Below are 22,756 nucleotides of genomic sequence, written 5' to 3'. Positions count from 1 at the left end.
TTCATTCCTCCATGAATCCGACTCTGATCTTCGTGATAAAGGTTAGATTTTGTCAATGGATCAACTATCGTTCTTGATATTTTAGATTTTATAACTAATAATTTCTTTTGTTTTGTATATCTCATCTGAAATCAGTTGTATCCTGGTTCTCCGATTGTTGTGATCCAGTCAGTCCGATAACCGGATCTAATTTGCAATACCAAGAACCCTAAATATAGAATTAACACAAGCGTTTCTTTTCATCCTTTGCCTCCAATTAGTTCTCTTTTTTTTCAATTGAAAGAACCTAGATCTCATCTCTCTACGGTCAAAAGTAACCTGGTAAGTTTGTTTTTTCAATTTGTAACCTGATTCATGAAAGTTTCTAATGTTAATTTTTGTTTCATGTCTTTTTTAATATTGGTTTTTCCTAGGAACCCTTGATTGTGAGACAATGTGACCATCGGTTTCTAAGGTTTTTGTATTGATTCTTGAAGGAGTCATCGGAACTGGCGGCACTTGAAGCATCCAAAGGATTCGAGAGACGATAATGTTCCCTGTTTCAAATCTTTTTGAGGTATTTCATATTTTCGATTTGATTGCTAATATTTTACTAGGTTTGTTGTATTTGATTTTGATTACATATTTATATGTGGATTACCTTAATTTTGGGGATTTTATTTCGCCTGATCTTATGTGGTTTATGTTATTTGGTACTATGATAGTAAGTTTGGATTCAAAGTGTAAATCGGGTTAATTTTATTTGTTATTCCGATTGTTAATTTGTTATATATTTGATTGTTCTTTCCGATTTGTTAGGTGCTCAGTTTTTCTGTCGACAAGGTGGTTGTGGCGTTTGATTTATATGGTTAGGGTTTTCCAGAATTGGGTGAGTCTGGTGGTGGTTCAGAGTATTCATAAGTACCTTTTCTTATGTCTTAATTTTTACATGTATTTAATATAACACCGATAGTTTTGTTCATTTGTAGGCTGACGGGAGATCCGGGCACTCCAAATAAGTGAGACAGGCAAGAGTAAGACAGCCAAAAATATCCTTTTTTGTACCTTTTTATGTATTATTTTTAGTTCCCACTCACTTGATAATAATGGATTTAACTTTATTTGTTAATTTAATTTTTTTAATAGTGTCATGAAGGAACCAACTTCGGGCGTACTACTGGTGGCCCGTTTATTGCTACAAGCTATGACTATCATGCTTCTCCTAATGAATTAACGCTATTTAAATATCAACCATTTACGTTTTCATGAGTGTTTGTTGTTCTTAGCTAGCATATGTCTTTACTTTTGAGTTTCAAAGTGCTGTGATAAATTAAGCGAATAGCCAGCCATCAACTAACTACTACTTTCTTGGACAGTTAATGATGTTGTTGGAGATGTGTATTGTTTCAGTTATGATGATTAAATAATGCAATATCAAATCTAATAATTTTGATATGGTGTAAAAAGTTGATAAAAAGGTTAGGGTTTATGTTTTAGCTTTTCTTCTTCTTGGCTGTAGTCTCGAAGGGCCTAACTTATTGTTCTGCCTCATCTCTCTTCTAAATATGTATTTAAGTGCTGAAAACTATTTGCCGCATGTAAGCTTTTTGGGTATATGTATAAGCCTCTCAATTTTAATAGCTATATGTATAATCTAGAAGATGTTCTCATAACTTGATTACGTGTAACTATAGGTGAGCTACTTCCGTACCAGCTTGAAGGATTGAATTTCTTACGTTTCTCATGGTCTAAAGTCTAAACAAACACATGTGATACTTGCAGACGAAATGGGTCTTGGTAAGATTTCCTTATATTTTTTAAAAATTTGTTTTTATATATTTATGAAAAAGTAACCTTTACCTTTATAGTATGCTTTATAACATTCAGGGAAACGATACAAAGTATTGCTTTTTTGGCATCGTTGTCTAAAGAGAATGTCTCCCCTCATTTAGTAGCACCGCTTTCTACATTAAGGAATTGGGAACATTAATTTGCTATATGGGCTGCTAATATGAATGTTGTAAGTTACAAAATCTCTTGAATTCTAATATTTTTATATGACCAAAGTTTATTTACCAGTATACTAAGTTGATGGCAATCGCATCTTCTCCACACGAAGAAGAAACAACCTTCACTTTCAGACGTTATTGCGGTAATTATATTCCAGTTTTCTCTTATTACTTCATATTGCAGTTTTATTCGCTGTTAAAAAGTTGTGTTTTTCAAGCAAACAACAAAGAAATAGGATGTTTTGTTTACGGTGCTACAGTTTTGAAGAATATAACAACAGCTATTTGAAGGTGATGTGTGTTTTATATCCGTATTTTTTATTTTTATTTTTTTGCCTATGAATAAAAAATAATCTGATGTATCAAGGATTTGTGATTTTTAATGTGGATTTTTTATTATAGTAGATATTGCAGTACTGACCAAAAGTACCGGTACCAAAAATGCCAAAAAGTGGGTACGAATCGGTACCGAAAATAATTTGGTACAGTACTGGTCTCAAGTACCAAATGCCCATCCTTACCTTCTATATATTAGTAGGTTATTTTTTTTGTATTTTAAACGGGTCAAACATATTATGTTTTAAATGATTTAACTAAAGAGAATTGTTTTGAACAAATCTAACTGGCTAGATGAGTCAAGCTTGATCAAACGGTTTGAAACTCAGCGGAAGTGTATGTAAATACACCAAAACCTAAAACGAGTCCTCATTAATGTTTAGAATACATTGTAATAATACAGATTTTGTATAACCAAAAATGATAAATGATGTGTTTGTGGTCCGACTACCCAACCCATTTCAGCTCACACTAATGATTACCTGTGTTGACCCATTGCCACCTCCACTATAAAGTTTACATAATTTATGTATGAATAGAGGCGTTCACACCTTATTTTCAAATTGTGAAACCATCCAAGCCGTTTATCATGTCTAGCAACTGCAACATCGTGTCCAGTAGCATATGCAACAATGGCACAACAACGAGCAAAGGTAAAATTACCATTTTTATTCTGTTTGTGTTTTCAAAAGTAAAGCAAATGTTATGTATTACTTACTGAGTTTTTTAATTTTTTTATTTATGTATATATCACCAATTGAAGCAGGTAGTCATCCACTTTTTACAAGGAATGTGGTTCAATATTACGCACCGGCTAGCTGAACAGGTCGATAGGGTGCGCACCAGCTAGCTGGGGAGTTTGATTGGCTTTTACCCTATGTTCAGGAACCGCTTGATCATATCCTGTTCAAGGTTCAAGTTTTCACCTTTTTTAAATTTTTATTGGTTGATCAACTGAATGTTATATGAGTTTGTTGATTGAAAGTTTTATTTTACCATGTTTGATGTGTAGATGGGTCTTTCTAAAATCAAGATTCAAGAGCTGATCTCCAACTAAGGTCTCTTTTGCTATGTACTTTACCTGAACTTGGGGATTTTTATATTATGACTAGATTAGCCATATGGTTTAGCTGGTTGTTGACTCGACATGTTTCACTATTTTTTTTTACATATTTTAGCTATAGTAATGATATATTATGTTCATGTTCTAAGAATTGAGGTTTTCAATTTTATTCAAATTCACTACAAATACCATTAGTCGATGTAGGTCAAAACTCTAGATATCACTTTCTTCTTCCTCTACTTGAAGCATCTACAATCCAATTGAATCGATAATCTTCTTTTAATAATTGTTATTCCACAGAGAATCATCAATGCATTAAAAGATTCGAGGGTCTTGCGTTTTCTAGAGCATGGCGACTCCCAATTGAAACATCGGATATCCATTCTCAACTGAAACAGGTTATTTATTGTGTATTTCTTAAACTTTATAAATAGTTCACATGTAAAATACAGTTAAAAGAAATAAGTTACTAAATAAAAATAGTAGTTTTTTTAAATAAAATAGATTTCGACGACTTTTGATTCCTATAACCTGTTAACACGTCTGAACATTTTTGTTCATTGATACGATTTTTCCTTCAGTTGATCGGTTATTAAACAAATAGAATACACAATAACTCATTTATATTAACAGGTTGACATTGCCACCTTTATTGGTTACATTACGGTTGTGCTATCCTTTTTTACTTCTTTAATCTTTTACCATGTCCGATACTTATATTTGGCTATATGCATTGACCTCATTATATTGAATGGGTTTAAAGACCTCAGCTTTTTCACTATAATTTTACCTGGTATTACTTTTTGGGGGTTTCACTTTGTTTGATGCTCCTGTAGGTGTGGAGATTACTTCGAGCTGCTATGAAGTTTTCATTTGCTAATGGCATTGAATTGCACGTGTTTTGTGAGGTGGATAAGTATTGTCATATGTGGAACTTGCATTTAATTATATTGTGCTTCCTTTGTACACCTACTACATGCTTGAAGCATTATAAAAATTACCAACTTTTGCAATTGGTGTAACAGCTTGAAGATATTATCTGTGATGATTTTGAACATAGTGGTGATCACATTCATGCTCTACGGTTAATAAAGACCTGCACAATCACATTTTCTTCAGTCTCCTAGGTGACTGGGTTAGTAATTTGATCTCAACTGTTGCTCAAAAATTGATTTTGAAGTTTTGTAATTTGATATTGATATGTTAAGATATGGAAATGGAAATGGGTGACAACGATTCTATCACTTGTAGCTACTTTCTTGAGTCTCCTTTTAACTATAATGTCCCTCTTCAATACTAATTTTTATTCACAAAAGGTGTTAGAGACATGCTGCATGTGCTAAAAAGATATTGCATGCTTGATGATGAATATTAAATGTTATACAACCATTTTCACTTTAACAAAGTTTGCAGTTATACCTTGTGTATGAAAGAAAAATGTAATAAAGTGTCTATTGTCTTCTAATTGAATTTAATTTCTGTCTTTTTTAATCTTCTTTTCATATTTTTAATTGTAAACTACACCTTCCAATCATGATTAAATTTTAACAAATGGGTCGATTTAGATCATTACTTTGCTAAATGGGTTGAATAAGGCTACTCAAGTTATACAATGCATCTGAATTGGTCACTCTCATAAAACCAGCTCAGTTATGTTAATTGGTTAAATCCTTCAAGATGCTTTTGAACATCTACTTCACTCAAGGCTCATGATATTCCCGGCTCAATGGCTACTTACATATGTTATGCAATGGTACATGAACCGAAACAGACTAATGAATGACGTTCATTGTTGGTTCACATGTATATCGAAGGGAACTTATACACTAATGTTTTATGTAAATTAGATGATCAAGTCCATTAAGTTTACGGGTTGTTTCGAATTTTGATTTTGTCTTGAAGGTGAACTAAGTTCCAGCTTTTCAAGATGAAGTTCATGAAACTTGGATCAAAACCGGATTTGTTTCAGTCCAATAGCGAAAACACTCGGTCAAAGAACTCCACCACCCAATCCTACCGGTGATTACTTTGTAGCAAAGAGTATTTGTCAATTAGCATGTGTAACGAATAAATTACTTTTTGTATGATTTAGTTATGTGTTAATCATAAATAGCTTTACTATATGATTTATTTCATTGATTATTGATTATATGTGTTCTGCTCAATATATGTTAAGGTCAAAATAGGTTCGGGTCAGTCAAAACGGGTTTTGCTCAAAATAGGTTCATGTCCATATGTGTTCTGCTCAATATACGTTAAGGTCAAAACTGGTTAAAAATGCTTTATTTAAAAAAATATATATCAAATAACCAAAGTTATAAAAAAATAATTAAAAAAAAATGAAATCTATCCGGGTTCTAAAAATTGCTATAAAATCATTTATATAATAACATCTCAATACCTATAAAAAATAAATCAAGACATATTTACCTAAGTGAGAAAAATTATATTTTTATACGTTTATATTGAAAAGTTCTTTCATTACAAAGCTCATCTCATTGCCAGTATATATTATATGTTTGTGTTAAACCACCCGCGAAGCTCGTGGGATCTTAAGCTAGTTTCCTCTATTTAAAAACACCAACCATAGCCATCACCACTTTAGGAAGAGAGTTCTGACATATGATAAATTTAGTGAAATTTAGAGATAGAGATTATGTAACATTTCCTATTAAAAAAAACACCAACCATCAACTTGAATACTTCTAAACCAAAATCCTAATAGAAAATCAAGAGAAAAATAAAATAAAATAAAAAATAGGTGATATCTAGAATATGGAATATGTGGTTGTGTAACAACACATCTTCTCCATCCACCATTCATTTTATCCATCCATCTTCTCTCTTCATATTATTCATTCATTTCACCTCTCTTCTACTCTCTACTCCAATGGCTGCCTTTACTCTCTCTCCTACAACTCCTACTCAGGTAATATTAATAATATTCCATTCCACTTCTTCATATACATACATATAGCTGCTGCTGATTATGTCTTAATTCATAATCACATATATTTCCATTTATTAACAGTTGCGATCTGGTAACAATGGGCCGTTCTTGCCGGCCCAAGGGCTGATGGCAAAATCTGCCGGAAAACCCCAATTGGCGGGAAGAGAAAGAGGGATGAAGGTGACGTGTCAGGCGGCGAGTATTCCGGCTGATCGGGTTCCAGATATGGAGAAGAGGAAACTTATGAATTTGTTGCTTCTTGGTGCTATTGGTCTACCTACTACTGGGATGTTGCTTCCTTATACCTATTTCTTTGTTCCACCTGGGTAATAATTTGTTTCATCTCTTTCCCGCTATAAACAACCGAAACAATATAAACTAGGATAGAAATTCGTGTATTACAACGTTGAATAAAGAAAATGTTAAACTGGTTAGGAATGAAGGTTTAGGAATTATAAAACGATACTATAATATAATATAAGATGTATTTAATAAAAGTAAGAGATAGAATATATGTGGTTAGTTTATAATTGATTTAAATGTCATTTTAGTCTCTGTGGTTTGGGTCATTTTACTAGTTTAGTCTAAAGATTTTAAACGTTGTCATTTTAGTCCAAATAGTTTTAAACGTTATCATTTTAGTCCACTGGATTAACTCTATCCCTTTATTTTGTTAATTAGAAGTGCATTTCGGTCATTTTATATGTAATTATGTTAATCATAAGGGCACTTCGACCATATAAAATGATCGAATCACCCTTCTAGCTAACATAAAAAATGGACGGAGTTAACCAAGTGGACTAAAATGGCAACGCTTGAAACTATTTGGACTAAAATGTCAACGTTTCAAACCTTTGGACTAAACTGGCAAAATAGCCTAAACCACAGGGACTAAAATGGTATTTAATACTAATTTTTTTATAACCAAGTTTTATATTTAAAGAAAATAAAGAGATAGAATATGTATGATTTTTTTATAACCAAGTTTTTATATGTGTTTATTGGTGGGTGGTCTCCTTAAAAAGTTAGTCTAATTTTAGGCAAGAACTCCGATCGTCCCACTTAATAGTTTGGTTAATTCTCCCTTGGCCAGAAAATCAATGTTGGGTCGGGCACTAGTTTTACATCATTACATGTCGAGATAACCGAACGGAATTGCCATTAAATTCAAACTTTATATTTTTCAAATCATATGTTATATGTGAGATACCAGTTTTTTTTTGGTTGGTTTTTGTTTGAACAAAATCCTAAAACAGGCTCAAGCTCTGAACCCGCAGTTAACAGAATTAACTGATCCGCATTAATTAGTAACTACATTGTTTGTAATCGAATCATTGATTATGAATTCAGTTTTGACTCGTAACCAAACTGACTCATGCTTACCACTGTGGTCATGGTTAAGACATTTGTTAATGTACTTAGGTTTGTTTTTGTGTGATGTGTGTTTGTGTATAACAGTTCAGGAGGTGGAGGCGGTGGTACCCCCGCAAAGGACGCGCTTGGTAACGATATTGTAGCAACTGAATGGCTAAAGACCCATGGACCGGGTGACCGAACCCTTTCTCAGGGTCTAAAGGTAATCATGGTTTAGTTATATGATCTTGTGACTATTCATTATAAGTTACTTTAGTTATCAAGCTATCATAATTAACCAATAACTCTTAATTATCAAGTTATAAGAGTAATCTTTTATGGCATTATTATCAAACACCAAATTGAAGTGAACATTCCAGTTAGTAATTCTCTTATATTCTTCAAATCTTGTCTGTTTTATTTTGAAAGTATACAACATAATGATCCACTATATCACCTTTTGTTGCAAAATTTCTCTTTATGGTGTCTTGTTTTTAGTTTGAAACTATTAAGAGGGCGTTTGGGATTGCTTATTTAACTCTACAAGTGATTTTTGTTAAAAGTGCTTATTAACTTAGGGTGAAGGGAGTGGTTACTATTTGGAATAGGTAAACTCCCCATTCACCCAATAAGATAGTGCCACGTCAATTCACCTAAATTGTTTACCTAATGCTCAAAAACGTTGACGGTGGTTTACCTAATGGAGTTTAGGTAAACTATTTAAAAAAAATGTGTGATTGGTTGAGAAGGAATGGACCCCACCACACACCCATCTCTCTCCCCCTTCCCTCCCTCTCACCGACTCAGTAAACCTTCACCGAAATCCCCCCCCCCATTTCGGTAACATTGATCAGTAAACTATGTTGGCGGTGGATGTGGGTGCGGTACCGAGTGGGTTTACCGCCCCACTCCGCTCACCCTTATGACTTTTTCAAATTAAGTTTTATAAAAGGGTGTTTGGATTAGATTTTGTGCTGGGAAAAGTAAAATAACCAAAAAGGATATGGGGTATGTTTGGCATGGAGCTTTTAATAGCTTTTATGAGCTTTTAGTTTTAAGCTTTTAAGAAAAAACTCATACTCAATAAAAAGTTTTGTTTGGTTGAAGGAGCTTGAAGCTTTTAAGTTAGGAGCTTGAAGCTTTTGGTTGAACGCTCCTACTAGTAGCGTTTAGAAGGAGCTACAAGCTTTTAAGGAAAAAATGATTATTATAACCTCTAAAGATAATGAACTTTTTAATGCACAAACTTTTTAAATTTTTAGTTATGTCTATTTTGGTCATTTTATACATTTTATTAAAAACTCCAACTACTCTGGTAAACACCAAATATATCTAAAAAGCTATAGCTACTAGCTACCAGCTACCAGCTACCAGCTTTCAGCCATCAGCCAACAGCTTTTAGCCACCAGCTACTTTTGCCAAACATACCCATGATAAATTTCCTTGTTTAGTTGTTATTTTAAAGGGTAAGGTTAGATTAATAATTTTATGTTCAAAAAGCCAAAAATCATTTAAAAAGCCCAATTTTGTGACTTTTGAAAAACAACTTTTTACTCTTCAAAAAGTCATAACGAAAAAGAGTTTTATCATTGCTATACACTTTTATAACTTATTGGCATTTTCATTCAAACGATGTTTTATAAAAGATATTTAATTCGTAATAAAATTATTTAGGAATCTAAGATGTTAACTAAAAGTGTATGATGCTTGAAAGAGTTATGCTAATGTACCCCACGCCACATGACCCACCCCCATATATTGTTACTGACTGCACTTCAGCACTTCCCTCTATACTTGTATACCACCCTCTATACCCCATATACATGTGTGACCACCATCTATACCCCGGTTTACCACCCACTATATGCGCGCATACATACCAAATCGGATCACATCAATAGTGGGTATAATAAGTTTATAAGGGGTTACCTTTAGCCTATGCCTATTTGAAACTATAGTTCAAACTTTCTAGTGAGGTTCTTGTTGCTAAATAGGCCCACCCTAGTGGGTTGATTAGGGATGGACCAAAGCCTATTGAACCGAAGCCTAAGGGACATCATTGTCGTAAGGTGTCTCCCTCTATCCAAGAGGTGAAGGGTTTAGATTTATATCAGAAAAATTCCCTAATCAAAATTGAACTCTCATTTTTGGTCATGCGAACCTAGATTATTGAATTCAGTGACCTGATTTGTATTCGAATAGTTAAATGAATCTACACAAACTACGGAAACATTTACATCGAGTGATCACAATTTGAGTAAATTATGGGTTTATGGACTTTGAAATTGTTTTAATCATGAAAATTTGTAGGGAGACCCGACATACCTAGTGGTCGAGAATGACAGGACCCTAGCGACATATGGAATCAACGCGGTGTGCACCCATTTGGGATGTGTGGTGCCATGGAACAAGGCAGAGAACAAGTTCATGTGCCCATGCCATGGTTCTCAATACAACAACCAAGGCAAAGTTGTTAGGGGTCCTGCTCCTCTGGTAAGAACCTCATACTCTTTTCTCATTTGTAGTCTTACATTAGACAATGTAGAAGTTTGTATGCATTATGCATAATGCACTAGAGGGGGTGTAATATTTTTTGAATTGTTAACAGTCATTGGCATTGGCTCATGCGGATATCGATGATGGGAGAGTGGTGTTTGTTCCATGGGTGGAGACTGATTTCAGAACCGGTGAGGCTCCATGGTGGTCTTAGAATCCTCATCTTGCTTTGTTTGTTGGAGAATCAAGATATGTACAAACCACTTCACGTTTTACTTTTGTATCCAATAAGTTTATAAATACGTTTTATGCACACCAATTAGAAAATTTTATTAATAATGTCATATATTGAACGCCGGAGGTCCACGGCGCTCCTAGTTAGCTTGCACGCTCTCATGTCCCACAAAGCGATGGACGAACGTTGGCACCTTTCTATCTCTTCCCCCTCTCATAACCATGAGTTCCTTTTGCACGGACCATCTATGTGCACATATCGTGGGGCTTTTCTCTCCTCACCCTCTCTCATTCACGTTTGCGTACATAGAGCTCAAAAATCCCAACTGTAGATGGGGTTACATACGCCAAACCTTTGCAATTGAAAACTTTACAATAGCTCAATAAGATAAACCTATCGTAGTAGAAAGTTTTATCAATGTGCGAGAAGGGGCGATCTAGCCTTGTTTACCAAGTTTCCAGGAACCCACTCGGTTTGGAATTTTTAGTGAAAACCTAAATAAGAACCAGCAAGAAAAAATTCATAAATCCGCCACTATGTGCGGGTGGATCAAATGATCCCTCTAGTTCCAGGTATGCTTATATAATGAGTGATTGATAAAAGTGGTCTTCTCTTGTTTAATTAACAATTTTATCTATCAAGTAAAGTTACTTTGTGTGATAACTGACAAGCAAGGGTTGTTGACCCATATAGCAAACATCGGTAATCACTAATCACTGGTAGAAGTAGAGGTGCACATACCGGGTTTTTTTAATACCCGGGTACGGGTATGACCGGGTTTTGACTTTTCGGGTATTAGCCATACTCGGTTCGGGTCCAGTATTGGCCAAAAAATCTATACCCTGTGTACACGGGTTCGGGTTTTCAATACCCGGGGTATTAGAATACCCTATTTCTGGGTCCGGGTAAGGTTCGGCTATATATCGGGTTTTTCGATTCATTTTTTTGGCTTAAAACATAGAATGATAGAAATATAATGAAAACTTATACTTATAATATTGTATCCCTTGAAATCTGCCCAAAAAAGCCTCACACAGCTCTAAACATTCAAAAAAAGTACTACACAACGGGTCCGGGTATTACAAAAACTCGGGTATTACGAAAACCCGGGTACGCTGAAAACCCGGGTTCGGGTATTGAACAGAATATGCATATCCGGTCCCTATCCTACGGGTAGATTCGGGTTTAAAAAACCTGGTTTTTCTAATACCCGGGTTCTAGTTTTTTGTGCACCTCTAGGTAGAAGAATTCAAGAATTCTAGGAAGTGTTCTATACCATCGGATACACATTTCTTGTTTTTTTTACGTATCTACAAGTCAAAAGACATCGATGCACCGAATATGATTATAAGTAACTTTATTAGTTTATTCCAAGCAAGATGACTATCATACTTCAACTAAATATAACATAACAGATTCACAATATAGAGTTACTACCCTGTGTTCTACTAGCATCGTACTTTGGCATTTTAAGTTGAATTGAAATTCTTTATCTAGAAAAGGTTATATAATTATTAAAAAATTTCATTTTTTCTTGGGAAGAGAACTATACATATAATTATTTTGTATACAAGTCAACTGACGAGAAATATACATAATTTGTAGTACAAAAGATAAAAGAGTACAATAAGTACGAGGTGGAGGAACAAGTACAGGTACAGCTAGCAAAAACCCATGCAAGTCCACACATGAAGTACAATGCTTGATGCGTACTACACAAATCAACTGGCTCCTCCTCTTACCAGTCACCAACCATTATAAAATAGGCATAAATTCAATAATTTAGGGAAACCATAACTCAGCAGATACAGATCGGGCCGAACTTTTCAGAGAACTTAAAACGTCATTGAGTGCAGCGTTGATGAAACCACATCAAACCTAATGTTTCGTCAACTCTGCACTCAATTATGTTTTTACTTCTTTTCTGATACATTTTCAACCTTTTTATTACCAACATGCAAGGAAAAAACAAAATCGACTCTTGGGATTTAGAACGTTACAAGTTATACAAACAATGATCAAAATGAAAAGAAGAAAAAGGCCCTTTCGTTCTTGAAGGTGCAGGTGTGTGTTTATTGTTTGTTACAAGACAATCAAATCATGTAGTCTACTAGAACTCTTTTTTTTCTTTCTTATTCCTGCAAAACACATTGTAAAAATGACATGATATATTTATAAGGGAGGAATGGATGTTGAAGCTTTCCTCATGGAGCCATGAGTCCTTCAATTGTATAGAATAAATCCTCCACCAAATCCGTTTTAAATAGAAGATTTTGCAATGTGTGGATCACATCATACTCGGGATCCAGCTTCCGTTGCCAACCCTGCATCAAAAAGAAGACGGCGAATGGAAAACTAAGAAATTTGGTAAAAAGAATAATCAAAATGGTAAGCAGGGGTATTCAACTGTTAAAGATCGACTAAACGGTCCAAACCGGAGCAGATCGGCTAGTTTTGAGATTTATACGGTTCAGTTCATGACTCAACTGACAAATTGGAACCGACCGATTAACCTTTTTTATTTGTTTATTATTATTTTTTTTTTTTTCATTTTAGAATATGCAATTACGTATATGCATTATATTCTTAAACTATCTTTGAACATTTTAGAGTTAAGTACACGGATAGTCCCTATGGTTTTTCAAAATTTTGGATTTGGTCCCTTGCCTTTCAAAAGTACACGAATAGTCTCGGTGGTTTGCACTTTGTAACGCATTTAATCCCCAGCCAACAAATCTAACGATTTCAGGAGGTCCAAGTTTAGGACTAAATGTGTTACAAAGTGCAAACCATAGGGACCATCCATGTACTTTTGACAAAAGCTGGGGACTAAGTGCGTTACAAAGTGCAAACCATCGGGACCATCCGTGTGCTTTTGAAAAGTTAGGGACTAAATCCAAAATTTTAGAAAACCACAGGGACTATCCGTGTACTTTACTCAACATTTTAGAATATTCAACCAAAACTAACGACTTTGAAAACAAAAATCAGTTCAAACTGCTGAAACCAGCCCACCCAACCCGGCCGATTTTGGTTTGTCGTTTCCCAAAACCGTAGTTAGCAGTCTGCCTTTTGTTAGCAGTTTGGCACGAAGTTTCGTTGAAACCGGTGAACCAGACTGTGAACATTCCTGATAATAGAGCATGAACGAAAAAAAAGAAAAGAAAAGTTCAAAGATGCAAGAAGCTACCTCTAAAACCAAAGTGGTTACTATTACAGTGCACACATTGCCGTCAATATTAACTCTATGACGCCTGACTTGTTCAAGCAACTGTTGCATGCAGTCTGCAGGATTTAAAGATTCACCTTCTGCAGACCTCCATAAGTTAAACGATTTCTCAACATCCTGTCACAAATCACTTTCTTTAATGTTGCACACTTCAACAAACTATAAACATCATATAATGTAAAAGAGTAAATTACAACTTTTGTCCTTTATGTTTTTCCCAAATTTCAGGCGCTGTCCTTTACCTTTAAAATTGATGAGTTATGTCCTTAATGTTTCAAAATCATGCACGGTTTGTCCTTTAGGCTAAACCCAGTTATAATTTCCATTTAATTCATGTCATGTGCACTGCACATGAGGGTAGTATTGTCTTTTCACATCCTAATTTATAAATAATTTTTAGAAAACAAATAAAACATCCTGCACTTTCTCAACACACCCACACACACTCTCTCTCTCTTTCCAACCACCTGCCGCCACCACCTCCCACCCTCACCTGCCGCCGACCACCACCACGTCCCCCCCTCACCTGCCGCCGACCACCCACTATCTCCACCATCGCCTGAACAAACAAAAATACAGAGCTACAAACTATCCCCAAACTACAAACTATCCACCCCTACGAAATCATCTGAACAAAATACGGTCAAAATTGAAGTGAATCAGACAATTAGTAATGAAATCAGATCATAATCAAAACATCTCAAAAGTCAAAATTAGTCAACAATTCACAAAAACGTATCAAAACTGAACTAAATCACACAGTTAGCAACAAAATTGAATACTACATACTTATACTCCATGTATCTATCGAACGAATCACCACTCCATCCTTGAGTTTTATCAGAAACCATAACAGAAAACGCAATTAACAGTACCAGTTGTAGGAGATCTGATCGGAGATTGACGGCGCGACATTGATGGTACCGGAAAGAGGAGATCTGATCGGAGATCGGAACTTGTCGACAGTGACGATGGCGGTGGAAGTGTAGGTGGAGGAGATGATGTGCAGACTTGAGTTAATTTAGAAAGAAAGAGACACCACCTCCACCGTCGCCTTCCTAGAAGAGAGAGAGAGAGTCTGATCGGAGATTGACGATGACGACACCACCTCCACCGTCCCCCCTAAAACAACCACACCACCTCCATCCTCCGGATCACCATCATCACCGTCACGCCGGACCACCACCATCACCTTCTTAGTTCTTAGAAGAGAGAGAGAGAAAGAGTTTAGTTTAGAGAGAGAGTGAATGTGCAGACTTGAGTTAATTTAGAGAGGGAGAATGTGCAGATTTTTATTTAACATATCCTTTTAAATTTCACATAATAGTCCCTCTAATATAAATTGTTTTACACAATAGCCCTTGAATAATGAAATGACAAAAATACCCTTATGTGCAAGGCACATGATCAAATTTAACCAAAAAATCTAACTGGGTTTGGCCTAAAGGACAAACCGTGCATGATTTTAAAACGTTAAGGACAAAACTCATCAATTTTAAAGGTAAAGGACAGCGCCTGATATTTGGGACAAACATAAAGGACAAAACTCATCAATTTTAAAGGTAAAGGACAGCGCCTGATATTTGGGACAAACATAAAGGACAAAACTTGTAATTTACTCGATGTAAAAAAATATGTTCTTATTCTATAATGGAGTAAAATGTCATTTTTCGTCTCTGAGGTTTGGCCAGTTTTGTGACTTTCGTCCAAAGGTTTGTTTTTCGGCATCTGGATCCAAAAGGTTTGAAATCTTGCCATTTTCATCCAGCTCGTTAACTCCATCCATTTTTCTCCATTACGTCAAGGATATTTCCGTCTTTTTTGTTAACTTAAAGGGCAATTTGGTCTTTTTCACTTTATGTACAAGCATTTAAAATACACCTGACCATATCTGTTTGACCGAATTGCCCTTTAAGTTAATAAAAAAGACGGAAATACCCCTGACTTAACGAAGAAAATGGATGGAGTTAACAAGCCGGATGAAAACGGCAAGATTTCAAACCTTTTGGATCCAGATGCGGATAAACAAACCTTTAGAAGAAAGTCACAAAACTGACCAAACCTCAGTGGCGAAAATGGCATACATAAAGAAGTCAGAAGAGTTTTGACTGACCTTGATGAAAGCTGCAGGATTTGGGCAGCTTTGATGTTTGGAAAACTTAAGGGTGTGTTCAGCGGCAGCACGGCCATTTTGAAGCGCAATAGCCTTGAAAAACTCAATCAGGTTGACCCGATCTTTTTTGCAAAGTTCAGCAGTCATGCCAACATCAAGGAAGATTACATGAGGTTTCGATTTAAACAGCCCAGTATCTGGAGCTGGGCCCTGTGTCATTCTTACAAGAATGTTTCCTGGATGCATATCTGCATGGATGAAATTGTCAACCTGGAAATGAAAATTGAAACAAGTTTAGGGGCAGGATTGTAATTAATATACAAGAAAACGGTGAAGCAACACACACTAAGCACTTCTTTGTGGTTTAGAGTCTGGTTCATTAAGGGCATGTTTGTCTTTTTATGTATTTCTCTATTAAAACCTTTGTATTTGTTAGAATTGATTGTGATATAAAAAAATTATTATTAAGGGTACAAAGACATAAAAACCCCTCATATATAATAATTAAAACATATAAACAAGGATATTTTGGTCTTTTAACAAAAAGTTAACAGAAATTATAGATGGAGTTAACGAGTCAGATTAAAATAGCAAGATTTAGAAACCACGAGGCCTCAGATGTGGAAAAACAAACCTTTGGACGAAAGTCTCAAAAGTGGTTAAACCTCGGGGACGAAAATGGCATTTTACTCTAATAATTATTTTGGAAACTAATTGGTTAACTGGAAAAAATTAGTATGGAAAGGTAAATCAGCAAAGTAAATAGAATTCTACTATATATAAAAATAAATGTCTAAATTAATACCTAATTTATACATTATATGATGAAGTTATACAAACTTAAAAATAAAAACATTACAAATTAAACATAATAACATATCTTTACAACCTCAATGCAAGATCAGTGTTGAATACTAATAGCACCAAAATGTAGCATAACATACTTTCACTTTTTTCAAGTGTACATAATTTACTTAACATTTTACTATTGTATGTATTATGCTTATATTTTTGTGCAATTATATGTAAAACAATTGCACCACAATACAAAAATGTTACATACAATAGCATGAAAAAGATAAGTATGCTTTACATACAAGGGTAAAAAGAAAAGTAAGTTGCAGACAATGGGAAAAATGTGAGTGTTTTGCATTTTGGTGCGAGTACCCTTGAAAAATAATAATATTAAAAAAACTTATGTTATGAATATCGTTATATCGCATCATTATATTTGAGTTACATTCCATGAGAGCATATAAAAACATACCAAAAGCATCTTTAGAAGTGCATGAGTCCCAATATGCGCAAGGCCAGATTTAACGCCTACATGTCCTTCAAGCTCATCCACATAATGCAAAATACTTTCACCATGCTCAAACGTTTCCACTAAAATAGCCGGATGTACGAGCGGATATAACGGCCTAGGGAACGACACATCTTTCCATCTTCTAAAATTGTAAATAAACCGACTCAAATGAGCCGCCTCTCTCGAAAGATCAACTTGCGACATCATAAATACAGCAAATTGCTGTATGCTTTCATCGAGTCTCAACCATTTCAAAGTAGGAATAAACACCGACACTTTCGCAAATATATTTAACAATATAAAATCCCTTCTAATCGCTTCACTGACTCCCGGATGTCTAACCTTAACCGCAACAAGAATAGGCTTGATACGTTGACCGGGATGTCGAAACTTTAACGTTGCTCGATGAACTTGAGCTATACTTCCGGAAGCTACCGGTTCTTCCTCGAAATTTTCGAATATTTCGGGTAATGAACGGCTAAATGCTTTTTCGATAGTTTTCTTTGTGTACGCGTAGCTATGTGCCGGTGCTTTTGTTTGAAGTTCTGCAAGCTCTGCGCATAAATCGTTTGGAAAAAGATCGGGCCTTGAAGCGGCCCACTGACCCCATTTGATAAACGCGGGCCCGGCCTTTTTTAAAGTGTAATGGACACACCGTAGCCATTTGTTACGAAACTCGACGCCGAATGAATCGGCAAAAGGAGCCATAGCTATACATGGTGCAAACAGAAATGCTAAATATACCGCTCTAAAGCATAATATCAAAACTTCTACAAGAGAGAAGATAAATGAGGTTAAGTAAACACGCCCATCTTGCGCGTGTGTGTAAAGATCGGTTTTATACAAAAACCCATCGGCTTCGGCCCATGTTCTTTGCGTGCATGCGAGTTCGCCTAACACAAACGCTAATATACCGGGAGCAATCAACTGCGATCTACTTAACGCAAAACTAACCGCACAAGCGATCCGATTCATCGGTTGTGATGGCCAATTGTAGGTACAGATTTGGGAGACCGTTCTCCATGCGATTTGAGCACGGTGTGAAACTTTAGTGCTTGCGGATATGAAATAGAATCTTTGAAAATGTTTGTAACTCCATAGGGTTCCCTTTGCTTGATGGAATGTACAAGAAGTGAGGCGTTTGCCATGAATATTATACTGTGAAGATAGTTTATAGTAGGAGCGGGAAAACCCGACTACCAATTGGGTTCCGCGATTGTTTAGTTCGGAGAAATAGATGTTACGGGTTGGGAGAATGGAATGTGCTGCCTTTCTAACGTTGGCAACAGCCAACAACCTGCATAGTATAATGTACCAAGTTAAATATAATAGTGGCATTGTGATCACTGATACGCCTCACTTACGTTGCCAAGGGCGATCCCACTCTAACAAAGAAGTAACTATGTCTGCTCGACTGCTCCTGATTTTCATTTTCGTTGTTTCAAAACAGTTTACAACATCCTGATTGGGATAACAATCAATCAACTGTTCATTAGGGGCACACATAGTTACTTTTCCATTTGAGATTGCCCTTGACAAGTGACAGCGAAAGTGAAAGTTAGGAGTGTGTGTTATTGGTCACATTTCCGGTAGCCCGGTACGCATTATATGGCTAATGGGTCACAGTTTGGATTATTAAAATCCAATTTTCCATGAAAGAATTCCAGCTATTGTTTTCAATTCAGCTGGTAAACCGAAATTCCAAATAGAGACTCAAGTCCAAAACTAATGTCTGTTTTCTAAGTCTAGACCTATAATATTATAATGTGAAATGATCAAGAATTGCCTAGTGAATCCTAATGTTCATGGTTAAAAGGTGAAATAGCTTACCAAGGAATACCACTACCCTTAATCATGTGCCTAGGCCCATTAATTGCACTTCTAGTTCCTAGGTGCTCGCTTCAGCTCTCCATGCGCACTAAATACCAATTTATTCTTTTTATTAATTATCTAATGCAAAAAATTTTATCTTCTCCACAATATAAGCTTCCACAATACCGATCAAAGCAACTTTCATCCACATTTCTGATCTCGTTTAGAACTTTCAAGTTTTGGAATTACATTTGAACCTTCACTATCTTAGAGCTTTTGATACTAATTAGATGATATTAAACATTATATAATAGTTTTTGTTTATTTTGTTTGAAGAATAATATCACTCTAATACATAATATTTTTTTATTTTTTTTCATTCAAGTGCGTTTTCTTTTCTTAGGCCCTCGCTTGTTTTGCGCCTAGCACCTTTGATAACTATGACTCAAGTTTGAATCTTCCTGTTATGAAAAAAGCACACTAATTTTATAGTTGAGGTAATTAACACATAAAACTCAATAAACAAACCAACCACATGTCACATAATTATTAGATACCACACTTAACAAAAGCAAGATGCACATGCTTAAAATCATACATCAACTATAACACAAAACACAATATGTACTCAAACAACTCTCAATACACAACACAATAAACAACTACAACACCAAATAACCAGTCAAATGTCAATCATAACTTAGAATTAAACCTAAACCCTAATTTCAGACCACCGTTTATAAAAAAAAAAAAAAATAGCTCCTTAATATCCGCATACCTTGATAAGGCCATGTAAATTAGACGAATATCGGTGAAAAATCCCTAGGTGAAACAGGACACATGCTGGCATTGTTAGTTGTTCCCAGCGTAATCATTGAATCATGTTCGTCGGTGTTGTGATCCTGGCCGTTGACGGCGGAGGAGCATGGCGGTTGCGATGATTTTGGGCGGTGATTGAGTGAACGGAGGACGATTGTGGAGGCAGTTGCGGTGATTTTGTTGTGCTATTGCCACCAAGGGTTATCGAAATGTACCGCTTCGTAGGGTGCCTCTGTTATTGTGAGAGAACGTTGTTAGGGCTGTTGTTTGAAGTTGTACCTTGGTTGTTGAAACTTGTACGATTTGGTTTGGGGTTTGGGTTATGGATGTGTTTGGGTTAAGCTTAGACTACCGTAGTGAGGCATTATTTTCGAAAAAAAAAAACCCCCCACCCCCACCCCCACCCTCACCCCCTCCCTCAATTACGTAGGGCGTTTTTGGGCAATATATAAAATAGCATTTATTTAACTCATGTAATAAATGAGGTTTTTAAAGATGTATTATTTTATTATTTGGTAAACAATATTACATTTGTTCATCCCGTGTAATACACGTCATTGTTTTTATAGATATAATTTTTTATTATTTAATATATAAAATTATATTTATTCAACCCGTGCAGTAAAGGAGGTTTTAAAGACATATTGTTTTATTATTTAGTATATAAAATTCATTTATTCGACCCGTGTAATACACGGAGTTATAACCTAGTTATTTTTGAAAAAAAAAATTGCATTGGCGTTATATAAAAAACGTCGTATATGTCCATTGATGTCTTCTCCATTCATGTGTTTGACCAATAAGAATATTACAACTAATATTATTTAGTTTATTTTTATTTTTTTAAATAATTGAGTAATCATTGATGGGGCATTATCCCACTACGCCTATTTGTGAATAACGCCCATAATGCCCCTTTGCTGACTGGGATGACACGTGTCGCAAAATGCCCATAGGTGGGGGGATTATTCATGTAAACCACTACACATGGTCTTACAAAGGAGTTATTATTAACTTATTACTTTTCGTAAAAGAAGTTAAAAAAAATTATATATTTCGCTCTCCTAAACCTACTTATTACGTATTATCCCAAACTATAAAATCAATTACATATTTCCGCCTCCTAACTCATATATATTACACTAATAGTTACATCTTTTAAAAAGTCGTGTATTGCACAAGTTGAATAAACATATGTATTACACGTATAATGTAATCCATTAACACATTTAGTCGTCAAGATGTGTTTTCTAAAAAATGAACTTTGATGTACTATACACTTATTATAACATTTTACCTTGTTTTTTTATTTATTATTATGTTAAATTGTTAAATAAATTTTTCAAACCAAATCAATTTTCTTTGTTCATTCATTCAATATCCTTACAATGACCAACATTTATAGGTCAATTTCATAAATGCCATATATGTCACTAATCATGATATGAAACGCCAGTTAATTAAGAACGTCTAATTCTAGTTTTATTCGTCTGTGTTTATTTTAAAACTATAAATAATTACAGGAATTTCAGAACTCCAAACAAACAAACAAACAATCATTTTATTTGTATATTTTATGTTATATATTTTATGGGGTGAAGTAGGTTCAAAGGAGGTAGTGGTGGAGTGGCTCGGGAAAGAGTTGGTGTTCCTTGTGACCCAGGTTTGACTTCCACTCTCCCCATTATTTTCTGCGGCATCTAGGTGAAGGGCGAATATGGGTGACGCGGTTCATCTTGGATGGGAGGCTAGGTTTTATCGATTATTCCACTGTCATGACTTCCATTATTTTCTAATCCTTTTGGCCCCTAACACTAACCCCATCCATTAAATGTTAGGGCCAAATGCGTTTAAAAAAGACGTTAGGGCCAAAAAGGTTAGAAAAAAGACGTTGGGAGCTCAGATGTTAAAAAATTCTTTTTTGAGCTAAAAGAGTAAAAGTGATATAACCACAGGAGCCAAAATCTTAATTTACTCTTAATAAAATATTATGATATTATAGGTAAACTTAATTTTTAATTGAACATGAATATGACAGTCAATAAGATTATTGAACATGAATATGATATTTATATTGATACAATCAATAAGATTATATCGTGAATCCAGTTTAAAAAAAATCCTAAATCTCTTCTATAAATTTTAAATTTTAAATTTTAAATTTAATATTATTAATAATCGACTTTTCATAATAATATTTATTTAAACGGGAAAATAAAATTGAGACCATCTCATAGAGCGACATGTGTCCCTCAAATAGTTTCTTTTATTATATAGTATAGATACTAGATTAAAACCCCGTGTATTACACGGGTTGCATAAATATAATTTTATATAATATACTAGCCTAAGACCCCGCGAGCTTCGCGGGTGGCTAAACACCAACTAAACACATAAAATAATTTAAACGTAGAAGCGTTAAAGTGTGATTTGTTAATCCTAATATTTTGAGACAGTTGAGCACGTCCCAATAGGACATCTACATAATGTTCGTTACAAATTAAGTTTTTGTCAACTAAACTTTCATGATGTTTTCATGATGTCTTCTTTAACTCCACTATCGCATTCATCCTCTAACATTATCAATTCCAATCAGGACGACTTAGAATTTAAAGCTCTATTGCTAGATTATTAAAAAGAGTTAATTACTGTTTTCGTCCCTGTAGTTTGTCAAAAATCACTATTTCAGTGTATTAGTTTAAAAATTGTGATTTCAGTCCTTGTGGTTTCACTTTCGTAACCATTTCAGTTCACCTCGTAACCATTTCAGTCCCTGTACTTACAGAATAAATGGATTGAAATGGTTACGAAAGTGAAACCACAGGGACTGAAAATGGTCACGAAAGTGAAACCACACGGACTGAAATCGCAATTTTTAAAGTAATGGACTGAAATAGTGATTTTTAACAAATCACAGGACGAAACAGTAATTAACTCAAAAGAGTTAATTACTGTTTTATGTACATGAAATTAATTTGAAAAAAAAATAGATTCTTACTTAAGTGTAAGAACAATTCAAACGGGTTCTTAGAGATATCAACTGGTTGGCTACCCTC

At 34.9% G+C, this 22,756-nt stretch overlaps 2 protein-coding genes and 2 long non-coding RNA genes across 4 annotated transcripts; 3 read left to right on the top strand and 1 right to left on the bottom strand.

The window, feature by feature from the left end:
- The first annotated feature begins 301 nt into the window (after nt 1–301).
- Nucleotides 302–1,993, top strand: LOC110929745. The gene is made up of 5 exons (XR_004889863.1): nt 302–556; nt 799–868; nt 969–1,013; nt 1,674–1,776; nt 1,867–1,993. It is a non-coding gene; the product is annotated as an uncharacterized LOC110929745 (long non-coding RNA).
- A 626-nt stretch (nt 1,994–2,619) lies between these two features.
- LOC110929746 lies at nt 2,620–3,780 on the top strand. Its single transcript, XR_002587368.2, has 4 exons — nt 2,620–2,977; nt 3,091–3,236; nt 3,337–3,382; nt 3,688–3,780. It is a non-coding gene; the product is annotated as an uncharacterized LOC110929746 (long non-coding RNA).
- A 2,265-nt stretch (nt 3,781–6,045) lies between these two features.
- On the top strand, nt 6,046–10,530 carry LOC110929744 (cytochrome b6-f complex iron-sulfur subunit, chloroplastic). The gene is made up of 5 exons (XM_022172931.2): nt 6,046–6,316; nt 6,419–6,663; nt 7,796–7,913; nt 10,001–10,183; nt 10,299–10,530. The coding sequence occupies exons 1-5, from the start codon at nt 6,170–6,172 to the stop codon at nt 10,398–10,400; spliced, it is 795 nt and encodes a 264-aa protein (XP_022028623.2). The 5' UTR covers nt 6,046–6,169; the 3' UTR covers nt 10,401–10,530.
- Nucleotides 10,531–12,383: 1,853 nt separating this feature from the next.
- LOC110929743 (probable serine/threonine-protein kinase abkC) lies at nt 12,384–20,034 on the bottom strand. Its single transcript, XM_022172930.2, has 5 exons — nt 19,660–20,034; nt 17,031–18,366; nt 15,764–16,033; nt 13,612–13,767; nt 12,384–12,745 (listed from the first exon to the last, which is right to left on the bottom strand). The coding sequence occupies exons 1-5, from the start codon at nt 19,671–19,673 to the stop codon at nt 12,626–12,628; spliced, it is 1,896 nt and encodes a 631-aa protein (XP_022028622.1). The 5' UTR covers nt 19,674–20,034; the 3' UTR covers nt 12,384–12,625.
- Between the last annotated feature and the right edge of the window lie 2,722 nt (nt 20,035–22,756).

This window comes from Helianthus annuus, chromosome 3, assembly GCF_002127325.2.
Source record: "Helianthus annuus cultivar XRQ/B chromosome 3, HanXRQr2.0-SUNRISE, whole genome shotgun sequence".
In the NCBI taxonomy this organism is placed as follows: Eukaryota; Viridiplantae; Streptophyta; class Magnoliopsida; order Asterales; family Asteraceae; genus Helianthus; species Helianthus annuus.
This window is presented reverse-complemented; position numbering and strand designations above follow the sequence as displayed.

Bases quoted from the DNA above. Each gene is read 5' to 3' on its own strand.
- LOC110929743 (XM_022172930.2), bottom strand. The intron at 13,768-15,763 runs GTCAGTCAAAAC...GATTTGTGACAG, and splicing joins ATCCTGCAGCTTTCATCAAG to GATGTTGAGAAATCGTTTAA. The intron at 12,746-13,611 runs GTAGCTTCTTGC...TTTTTGATGCAG, and splicing joins TAACCACTTTGGTTTTAGAG to GGTTGGCAACGGAAGCTGGA.
- LOC110929744 (XM_022172931.2), top strand. From the start codon at position 6,170: ATGTGGTTGTGTAACAACACATCTTCTCCATCCACCATTCATTTTATC. The intron at 6,317-6,418 runs GTAATATTAATA...ATTTATTAACAG, and splicing joins CTCCTACAACTCCTACTCAG to TTGCGATCTGGTAACAATGG. The intron at 7,914-10,000 runs GTAATCATGGTT...GAAAATTTGTAG, and splicing joins CCCTTTCTCAGGGTCTAAAG to GGAGACCCGACATACCTAGT.